Here is a 12,014-nt window from a genome sequence, read left to right as displayed (position 1 = left end):
GGATGCTTAAAGCCTACCCCTGTGTCCCTCTTGCCAGTCCTCGCGGGAATAGCACCGGCCGGCCTCCGACGGGAGGCTGCCCACCCTCGCCCTGGCCAGGAAGGCACAAAAGTATGACTGGCACATCCTGCACCACACCACAATAACTCCAGCACCTCCAAACAGACTCAAGTCCGGCAACCCCTACAACATAGCAGCTCAAGAGATGCTCAACTCCACCTCTGAGGACATCTCCAGAGATGCATGGTTGGCAGCAGCTTGGAAGCAGGAGTGGGTGTCAGCCGGGCCCTCCCGAATCCACCGTTACATCTGGGACCCAGGAGATGGCACCATTGGAGGAGACGACCTACCGCGCCGGCAGTGGTCCACTCTAAACCGTCTACGAACTGGGGTCGGTCGCTTTAAAACCTCGATGAAGACGTGGGGCTTGGCGGACAGTGCGGCATGCGAGTGCGGTGACCTGAGCAGACCGCTGTCCATATAATCACCATCTGCCCCTTATATAGACCACCCTCGGAAGCCAGCCTCTTCGACCTAGGACCAGAGATGCGGGCATGGCTACACGACACCGAGTTGGACATATAACGTTATACGAAAGAAGAAGAAGGGGGGATATTGAAAAGGATATTGCATTGTGTTTGTTACTTTCGTCGCAGTTGTATGTCGTGTAATTTGGCTTGGCTTCCTATTTTGTATGGACATGCTTTTATTTTGAAGGAGAGTTAGCGCTGTTGACAGGAAGTTGTTGTTGCTATGGAAACAACGTAACAGAGATGAATGGAGAAAAAGTAATATCTACATATAAAAACGTAGAAAGTAAACGATAACGTTTATGGTTAAGTGTTAGCACCCCCCCGAAGAGACACAAGCTCTTCCGTTGATATTGGAGTTTTTCAATAATAAAAAAAAACGGAAAAAATAAACGAATATCCGAATAACGAAATTCAAACCCGAATGGTACTCCAACGAACGAATATTCGGATATGCGGGTACAACCCTAATGCATACGTCTATTATATTCACACATGACTCGTATTTTTATTTATTTTTATAGTGGTCTGATGGAATTCAAGAGCTTGGATTGGTTGTTTTGGCTTGTTAGTTAATTATCCCGTAAATGATGTTTTTGTTAGGCTCATATGTTGCCTGTTCATTGCCACAGCGTGTGTGTGTTTGAGATGAAACAGAGGAAGAGGTAAAACAGTAGGGGAACAGCATATGGCCAAACTTACAGCTTGAGAACTCCAGGGGACACGAGTGCTCATCCATTGGGAAGTTGTTCAGTTTAAGCTGGCATTCTGCATCAATGGTCAACCTGCCAAGACACAATATTTGCATCCACTTAGTTACTATAGAATGGTGAATATACTGTACATTTTAAATACAAATAAAAACATTATATTACAAACTATAATTTACATGTGTTAGAAATGCAGGCACTAGCCTTATTATGATCAACAGAAGGAATTATTCATCAGAATTGTGCTAAACCAAATTGATGTTTTGCAAGGGAACACACGCTTCTCTTCTTTTCACACTTGAGGGAGTTTGCAGGTTTTCCTAAGGTCTATCACTATTCTCTGTTTCCAGGTTTTAATTACCAGCTTATTAGACTGCCGATGGGCGAAGGCAGAGAAAAAAGAGGAGAGAGGGAGAGAAGCAGGGGGAAGGGGGTTGTGAAAAGTAGGACACAGGAATGCAAGGCTGCGAAATACAAAAAATCATCCCCCTTGCGAGAGTAAGGAGGGAAGAAAGGAGAATGGCTTGTAAAGAGTAGACACTTGTTAGTGTATAAGGTGGGTTAGGATGTGTGTGAGGAGGGGAGAGGGGAGGGGAGGAGTGTACATTGGTATTTAACTTCACAAAAGGAGGATTCTGGCTGAGTCAGAGCATTTTTCCTCCCACTCCTGCCCATCATAACTATCACCCAGAAGCAAAGAGGGAGAATGCGCAGAGAGCGAGAGAGAAGGGGGGATGCAGGGGGGGAGAGATTAGAGGAGTAGCTATTATAGAAACAGAGTTGCACCATGGCTAATGGATTGTTTCAGCGCTTCTTAACCTTTTTCCTTCAGCAAAGATGGAGTGATCCTCATCTGAAAAAAACTGCATGGATTATTACTGTGATTAAATTACTGTTTTTATATACAGCACATAGTCATGGTAACTGTGTTGCACCTACAGTATTGCACACCTATTATTAATACTTTCCAAAAATAAAAGGGATTTTTTTATGATAAACACTTTCTTAAAATAAATAATTTCGAAGAATCAAATCAAGACGTATTGTATAATAAAACCGGGGGAAATATATTAGAACATTTTCCTACTTTCTTATTATTATGGAAATAGGTGCTACTCGTAGAGCAATTTCCCTTGACCTTTCACCAGTGTTGATGCATTGTTTCAGATACAGTTGTAGAGAGAAACAAATAAAAAATAATATATTGGCATTTTGGTTTTATTGCTTTTTGTCTCCCTCCATCTTTTTTGATTAAACCAGACAGGTGGTGACAAGCACCATTGCCTCTGAAGCATCATGTTTCAAGGAACGTGATAACATTTTCTCTTTAATTTGCTTTGGATTCCTGCTATTGAACTCATCATTTGTGGCGTGCCTGTTACAACACCACAGCTGCTGGATTTCACAAACCTCCAGAAGCCAAGACAATATTGTCACATGTCTGCCCAGGGTACAGCCTTTTTGTTTGGCAATGATATTTCAACACAACCTCAAAGAAACCCAAATAACCATCACATACTCCAGACAGAAAACTAAAATATTATCCAAGGACAAAACGATTTTCTTCTACAAAAACCCCTATATAAGATAAATAGACCTCAAATTGTCAGAATGAAGGATGTAAGAGATTGTGTTGCATCAGGAATGCATTTACTGTAGTAGTGTGTGAGAGTGTATTTTTGTAGCTGAGGATTATGGGATCCATTGGCAGAATGGAGCAACGATGCACTCTGCCATGCTAAAAGGGGAGTCCTTTGGCGTGTCAGCGAGTGACTGATCTTACACGAGTGTGTTTATATATACCGTGTGCATGGGCGTTCATGTGTTTGTTTGGCTGACTGTTTGCCTCTCGCTGGGCCACTTCCTTTCAACCACAATGCCTCAAGATTCGCCCCATCAAAGAATCATCTGCAAACTGTGGAGCTCCGTAATCGGGAGAGGGCCACTGATGTGTCCCTGGGCTTTCTCCACTCTAACTGAATCACACGGGCGGACGCACACAGACAACTGGGCTGCACGGCTTGGCTTTTGGAAGGTCACTCTAAGAATAGCATTCAATATATACAAAAATAAGACTTGGATCCAGTGGAGAGCACAACCTTAAATGTGCATGCAAGCAAATGGACAAATAGGAACATGCATTAATTCATGGGACCCGGGCGCACACCAAAGCACTCTGAATAATGTCTAACACACACATATATGTACCACAGGCTGATGCACATAGCGTACATTTGTGCTCACCGAAAAGGAAAGCAAATTAAGCACTTCACGTCCTGCTTAAACCATCCCATGATTCACTGCTGAGAAAAGTGAGGCTAATAGCAAAACCAGATAGATAGACCGTAAATAGCATTGATTCTCTTTATGCTTGAAAGGAAAGGCTTCTTGGCAAACCAAGCGATGGTCTTCTAAGCTAATTTGTTCCTCTAATGTGCTGGGAAGATGGTACACGCCCTCGGAGAGATCCCTGTATTTGATAGTTCATGGAAATGCATCACACTTAATCACCAGTTTCTTGATAAAACAAATGAGTCATTTGTCCTGGTTTTCTTTTCACAATCTATCTTATTTGACATCCTCTCTATCAATCAAACACTTGCACCACGTATCCACTAATGTAACCACAAAGCTGTTGTTGGATGCACATTCATGGCTATTGATTTTGACAAACTCTGAAAGTGTTTTGGTACATTTGAGTAAATACCTTTATCAACCAATAATAGAGTCAAAGCTATAGACAGAAAAATGGTAGTTCATATGTTGCTGCTCATAAAATATGTTCCATGTCATTTAGCTGACACTCCAGTCAAAACCACTTACATTTAGTTCAGTACCATATACTGTACATGCCTACGGATGCAATTTGAGGTATTTTGCTAGGGGCTGGGGATTGAACCACTGACCCGCTGATTGGTAGACGCCCATTTACTACCTAAGCCGGAGCTGTCCCAAATATAATAACCCCAATTACATTTATATAAATCCCCAACATATAGCCTCAAATGCAGTAGGTCAACACATTTCACTCTTGTAGACTAGTAAAATGTATTGTTTTATTTTATTTCCCTTTTGAAGGACCAAAAAAGCGCCATAACCATCATCCCTTTCCATGTTGGTCCCTTCTATAATCCCTATTTATGATTGGTCCGCTCCTCCTCTCCCCTGCTTTGTCGCCTCTCTGTCCTTGTCTGCACTCTGATGCTCATCCCTGAACTCCAGCCTGGCAGATGGATGAGAACACAGCTCCCAGCTTTAAGCATAGCCAATTCACTTAGGTGTAAACTTTGAGGTTAGCTTAACAGCAATGTTAGCTGTCTACCTAGTGCTTTGGCCTACCTTCAAAATCTTCTTTATGTCTTTTAGCTTCTCTCTATATCCACTAGCATCCTTTCAAGGAGTCCTTGCTTGTCACAAGCATCAGTGAATATTTTGTTATTGGCCTAAAATAGTGTGCGTGCATGCAAATGTGTGTGCCTCTGTGTTGTAAATGCAGGTATGAGCTTCCAGGCAGTACAGCTCTGATGTGAAGTGACATGTTGAGAGACCAAGCCCCTTGGACACTGGCTCAGAGAGGGAGGAGAATCAAAATAAAAACAGACATATCCTTTATAAAAAGCTACAGCACAACTGGATAAGAGCAGCAGATGGCGTGTCACAACACTGGCCTCCTTTCACTACGATGTCACTCAATCCTTCTTTAATCATGCATAACTTGTTATTAAAAAAAGATACTCAGAGTATACAGATTCATTAAAGCTGGAATCCTGTGACAAGCTGAGCCCACAGAGACTAGCCTGTCTCCTAGAATGAGAGGACATCTCTTCCTCTGACTATTGCCTGGTCTTCATTGTCTGGATTTGGTCAATTCACCTGTCTGCTCAGCTTACCATTATGTGTCACTCTCTTGCCTCACCTGACCTATTTGTACTCAGTTGTAATTGAGGGTAATTCAGCAGAGTCCCTGAACTGGAATACTGTGAAAAGGTTTTATTTCCAAAGAATAACTATACCATATTAAACCTTTCAGGCAGGACAGAAACCCTTTAACCGGCAGGGATGCAGGGACTTGATGGTGACCAACACAGTGTGTTATAAAACAGAAGATGATGGAATGCAAATTTGAGTCCAAGGTCTTCACTGTAGGTCAATGTACCAACAACAACACAAATCCCTGTGATTATTCTTCTTATCAAACATATTAGAATGCTATGTTTAACAATATTGCTTTACACAACAAGATTAAAGCAATAGTGTCAATATACGTTTAAAAACATCTAAATCACCAGTACCTATTTACTCTCAAAATGTACAAAAGCTGCAGATTATAGCTATACCATAGGGAATATTTCTACATCTCGAACAAACCTTTAGGAGGCCTACCCACGCATGGCGAGAACATGAGATGACTGGGTAATTATAGGGCCCTAACTAACTGTTTTTTGAGACAGATGTTGTGTTTGTGAATCTTGAAGCAGGTCAGACACCCAAACTGACTGCAAAATGAGACAAGAGGTCTCTTAGCCACAGCCAAGGTTCTCTGCTCTGACAACAGAGCAGATGGCTGCTTGTGGAAAACCAGATCAGAGAGAGTCAGAGGACGCTGCACATTCTCCACTCCGCTCATCCTCCTACGCAGATTGCCGTTTCATGTTGCCACTAGACATATGTTTAGATTTGAACAGAAAGGTAACTTACTTAGAAGTTTTTTAACATATTAATCAATTCACTTGCACCACTCATTTTGTCTTAAAACGTGGTTATACTGTACACACCACAACATGCCTCTGTGTATGTGTGTCTGTTAGCATGATGTTGCAGTGACACTGTTGAACTGTGGTGGAGAACAGAACAAGTGGGTGAATTCAGTTATTCCCATACACTACTCTGTGTGGTAGTGCATACAAGTGGATTTTTTACACATGTCTGATTGAGCTTTTTTGTAAACTTATTTTATGGTATCGTGTTTCCAAATGGAGCACAATAATGTAACACTAGTTCTTCATGGTGCTCTCTTGCAACTTGTTTCGATGCTGTTAGATTGGATACATCATAATGGAGTTGAGTCTTGGCTTGCCTGAAAAAAAACTGTTAACGATAAATGTAGTTGGTTCAGGAAATGGAGGGAAATAATACATTTGTGGCACACTTCTTAAATAACATGATTTTACATGTGTTGGCTATGGGTAAGATATTTGTAAAGTTATTTTTTACTATGTTGAGTTTTAAGTTATCTGATTTGTGAATCCAAACCTCTGCGCTGTGTAAAATTCTGAGAGATCCTAAGATGCAAATGATCACAATATTAATGCTACCGTATAAAACAATGACTTTACTTTCTGTAGCCTTCCAGCCTATCGTAGTATATTCTAAACAGATGGAGCACAGCCAAAAAGAATGCATTCCCCTGATGAATACTCACACAGCAGACAGAGTAGGATAAATGTAATATTTCATCAAAAGAAGATCGAGTTGAATCTTAGAAAAAAAGATTCACATTGGCGATGCCTTCATAGGGAAACTTGTAATCACCTCTAAAGCTGCACCTTTAGTTGAATACTTGCTGAAATGGTTATTTATTTCTGATCGATTTAACAGTTTATATTCATGTGGGAATGTTTTACTTATACATAAAATATAATACACCCTTATTTAATTGTTTAACATAAGTTCTCCAGGATGCTGAGCTGATCCAATGAGAATAAACTCTCCTCGGGCTGAAGCACATTTTTGCTTGCAGGCTTTCTTTAAATCACACCAGAGACCAGCGTTAAGAATACATATAATTCCTTGCAGAATATTACATACATTACTTACCGACAGCTCATGAATATAAACATGGACAAACAAGCATATGCATGCAAACATAGAGGCTCTCCTCTCAAACATCAACACGGTATGGGGAAAGCAGCTGTTTTTCCTCAAGCAAACATTCATATTCCTGCATCAATCTGAATGGAGTCTGGCTGGTAAACCATGAATATACTGTTGAATGTCAGTGAATTACTTCACATGTGGGATGGGATGAGTCTCTAGAAAAAACCTATTTTTTAAAATAAATATATATACAGTATATTGTATTTTTTCGGTACTGTATCTCCACTATTACGCTCTACCTAAGTTGGTTTAAACAATGACCGGCAATTGTAATTGTTTTCAATTGATTAATGATTGATAAACCTTCCAACAGGCATCTGCACCTGCCAATTTTGGAGTAGCAACCATACACTGTAGATCAGCTCATGTTTCGCTAAGAAAGAGTTGAATATGAATTGCTGGAGCAGTGAAACTAAGGAGGTTCACAGTCACCACACACTGACGTATGGTCCATAAAATGAATGCAATGAATGGAACGCCATCCGTGATGTATTGTTCTTACAATACATCACACTCTGCAAGCAGCATCTGTATGCCCATGGCACACAGGAGCTGATATATGAAGGAGGTGCATTTATGGACCCTTATGGATTTTACTTCAGGCAGTGTGAACTAAAAGTGGATAAAAACATCCTGAGTCTCTGTTTCTATAAAAGTTTATGTTATAACCCCTAGCAACAGATACGAACCAATAGCAGAATGGGAAATCTGATTCAGCGTGAAAGTTGAAGAGTCACCGGCATTCGTGGTTAGGCTGGATACAATTAATACCCCTCATATTTTCATTATGAGATTGCACAATATCATCATATTATTGTGATGTTGAAGTCACGCTCGCGACTCCATCAGATTAAATCTATCATGCCCAACATGAATATTGTGTCGTGCAGCGCCTGTGGAATCCCTATTCTGCTGCAACATGTTCAAGAAATCACTTCTGTCACACACACGACATATCAAATGACACCATCTGGCAAATAACGTGAATATTCAGTCAGCCTTTACAAAGTGAGTAAGGAAGAAATAGCAGAGACTTGTTAAAACAATTAAAGATAGTTTTCTTACCTGAGACAGTCCTGACAATCTCAGAAGTGTTCCTCAGGCCCACAAAGGAGAACTGGTAGAGCCTCCAGGAGCGAATGTCCCCAACCTCCACTGAGCTCCTCTTCCACTTGTACACAATCTCCTCCCTGGGGTAGCCATCTGAACAGATAAGAGCACAGTTACAGTGAGCTCTGTTCAAACAAGCACAGGAGTGGAGTTTGGAGCCAAAAAAACACACCACCTTTTCAACATGTATCTCTTTAAGGAAATATGTTGAGACTTGACCCCTTAAATAAGCACCGAGTGCTGGAAAGCCACATTTTAAGTGGGAGTAATCCATGCACAAAACGCCAGCTAGCTTGCAAACAAACTGTTCCAGGAAAGAAACATTATATAACAAACTTCTTACAATAAATGTAGTTGATCAGTGGCTTGGGAAAAATCCAATATTGATCTACTTCTTTCCACAAGTTGGATTCCAGTAATCCTATCACCTCAAGAGGGAGTTCTCCAGTTGTTTGAATCACAATAACACTCTTGCTAGCCTTACCCTATTCACTTAGACGATGCAGATGCATTATCAACATTGAATTATATTGAATGAATTTCTTGTATCCACATTTGTATTAAATAGGTACAGTTATTTTCCTTTAAAAGTATGTTTAATTTGAAACCGGGCTATCTGATGTAATGCTGTCTTCAGTGTAGTGATGATATGTGTACAGCTGATTGAAGAGTAGCTTGAATAATGCACATAAAACTTCCCTCAGTTCGAACTTTAAATGGCTTTATTACTAAAGTGCTCTCAGACATCCAGTAATGAGGAGCAGCGATGGAGGGCTCTGGCCATTTGCCACATTACAGCCCGGCAGGCTGGCAGTATGCTTTCTGCTTGCAATGCATCCAGGACAAATGATTGATTCAGTGTACTGTTGGGAAGCCAGAACAACAATGCTCCTGCAGCTCAATGTCGTACATTCTAATTTGAAAGTGTTCGTCTTGTTGAATCAGTTGCTGTGATTAACATACTACTGAGAATGCAATTTTGAAAGAACTAAAATGATATAGTGCATCGTGTGTGCCGATAACACATTCTCAGAAACCACTGCGGAAGAGTTTGAACTAGAAAAGCTACAATGTTTTGTAGCATTTTGGCACATGTTGAGAAAATTGCTGCAAACTGCTCCGCCTGCTGCCTCTGAGATTGAGCTCATGTAATGTACATCAAGCGATTTTCAAAGTTCTGAAAACATCCATGGCTTTCATCAAATTTAAATGAATGCTACTGTTCCATTTTTAGGCCTGCTACCCCCTCACTTCCTCTTTCTTGTTGCTCTGGAGCTATTTAGGAAGCGTTCTCTCCGGATAGTACCCCATGGTGCATTTCTCTGTAGATCTGAGTGGCCTCATTAGCATAACTTACCCACACCGTCTTCTAACATACAGGAACTGACTCATTTGTCACGTTGAACTGTATTGACAGAGTGCAGGAAATCAATCAGTACTTTGCCTCCGGTCATTTAGCAATAAGACATCTAATATGAGATCCCTTTACCAAATGCCAGTACATACAATAGAAGTATGAAATAGTTTGCCCAATGTTAGTATTTTTCTTCATATTGTGACACTTATGCACACACTGTACAGTACATCCATTCATTGTTTTTCATGCATATTAGGGCTGTCCCGAATACCATTTTTCGGGCTCCAGATATTCGGTAGTAATCAGCAGCAAATATTCGGCCCTCGCGGGGGGGTCGACGTGGCTATCAATACCTCCCTCAGAATAATAACTGGATGCTTAAAGCCTACCCCTGTGTCCCTCTTGCCAGTCCTCGCGGGAATAGCACCGGCCGGCCTCCGACGGGAGGCTGCCACCCTCGCCCTGGCCAGGAAGGCACAAAAGTATGACTGGCACATCCTGCACCACACCACAATAACTCCAGCACCTCCAAACAGACTCAAGTCCCGGCACCCCTACAACATAGCAGCTCAAGAGATGCTCAACTCCACCTCTGAGGACATCTCCAGAGATGCATGGTTGGCAGCAGCTTGGAAGCAGGAGTGGGTGTCAGCCGGGCCCTCCCGAATCCACCGTTACATCTGGGACCCAGGAGATGGCACCATTGGAGGAGACGACCTACCGCGCCGGCAGTGGTCCACTCTAAACCGTCTACGAACTGGGGTCGGTCGCTTTAAAACCTCGATGAAGACGTGGGGCTTGGCGGACAGTGCGGCATGCGAGTGCGGTGACCCTGAGCAGACCGCTGTCCATATAATCACCATCTGCCCCTTATATAGACCACCCTCGGAAGCCAGCCTCTTCGACCTAGGACCAGAGATGCGGGCATGGCTACACGACACCGAGTTGGACATATAACGTTATACGAAAGAAGAAGAAGGGGGGATATTGAAAAGGATATTGCATTGTGTTTGTTACTTTCGTCGCAGTTGTATGTCGTGTAATTTGGCTTGGCTTCCTATTTTGTATGGACATGCTTTTATTTTGAAGGAGAGTTAGCGCTGTTGACAGGAAGTTGTTGTTGCTATGGAAACAACGTAACAGAGATGAATGGAGAAAAAGTAATATCTACATATAAAAACGTAGAAAGTAAACGATAACGTTTATGGTTAAGTGTTAGCACCCCCCGAAGAGACACAAGCTCTTCCGTTGATATTGGAGTTTTCAATAAATAAAAAAAAAACGGAAAAAATAAACGAATATCCGAATAACGAAATTCAAACCCGAATGGTACTCCAACGAACGAATATTCGGATATGCGGGTACAACCCTAATGCATACGTCTATTATATTCACACATGACTCGTATTTTTATTTATTTTTTTATAGTGGTCTGATGGAATTCAAGAGCTTGGATTGGTTGTTTTGGCTTGTTAGTTTAATTATCCCGTAAATGATGTTTTTGTTAGGCTCATATGTTGCCTGTTCATTGCCACAGCGTGTGTGTGTTTGAGATGAAACAGAGGAAGAGGTAAAACAGTAGGGGAACAGCATATGGCCAAACTTACAGCTTGAGAACTCCAGGGGACACGAGTGCTCATCCATTGGGAAGTTGTTCAGTTTAAGCTGGCATTCTGCATCAATGGTCAACCTGCCAAGACACAATATTTGCATCCACTTAGTTACTATAGAATGGTGAATATACTGTACATTTTAAATACAAATAAAAACATTATATTACAAACTATAATTTACATGTGTTAGAAATGCAGGCACTAGCCTTATTATGATCAACAGAAGGAATTATTCATCAGAATTGTGCTAAACCAAATTGATGTTTTGCAAGGGAACACACGCTTCTCTTCTTTTTCACACTTGAGGGAGTTTGCAGGCAAAGTCATTAAACTTCCCCTTAATGAGAGAATGACCTTAAATGACTTTACCCATCCATTAACGTGCTATTGTCATGTATCATTGTCCTCCCAATCACAGCGGTCATCCTAATTAACCAGTGGTTACATTCTGAGTTCCTTATCTAATTAATAAAGTGAAGGGGTAGTGTGCTGCCAAGTAGAACATCCATCACGGCTTGATTGAGTCCAGAATATTGCACTTTCTCTCTTATTATCACTGATGATACATTGTGCTGTCAGTCTAAACATCCGCTCTATTTATGATGCAAAACATGATAATAAGCACAATCAATATTTGCCTCCATTCTGTCCTCCTATCCTGTTTCACACCTTTTACGTAGTTCTTGTTAGTTATTTTGGTTTACGATCACAAACAGTGTGTTGTCATATTAGTATTAAGCATGAACTAATTTCAATCTGGGTCGCTAAAAAGCAAACATTGTCTAGTACTTTCACTCCAGAAGAGCTGTAACTTCAT

General features: G+C 41.2%; 1 protein-coding gene across 2 annotated transcripts in view; it reads right to left on the bottom strand.

Annotated features, from left to right (window-relative positions):
- gabrg2 (gamma-aminobutyric acid type A receptor subunit gamma2) overlaps positions 1-12,014 on the bottom strand; it is a 74,757-nt gene that overhangs the window by 28,920 nt on the left and 33,823 nt on the right. For both annotated transcript variants that reach the window (XM_034099424.1, XM_034099425.2), the window contains exons 5-6: positions 11,192-11,274; positions 8,183-8,320 (exon numbers count right to left, since the gene is read on the bottom strand). In XM_034099424.1, the coding sequence (XP_033955315.1) occupies positions 8,183-8,320; positions 11,192-11,274 (221 nt within the window). The remainder of the gene's footprint in view (positions 1-8,182; positions 8,321-11,191; positions 11,275-12,014) is intronic.

This window comes from Pseudochaenichthys georgianus, chromosome 14 (genome assembly GCF_902827115.2).
Source record: "Pseudochaenichthys georgianus chromosome 14, fPseGeo1.2, whole genome shotgun sequence".
NCBI lineage: Eukaryota > Metazoa > Chordata > Actinopteri > Perciformes > Channichthyidae > Pseudochaenichthys > Pseudochaenichthys georgianus.
This window is presented reverse-complemented; position numbering and strand designations above follow the sequence as displayed.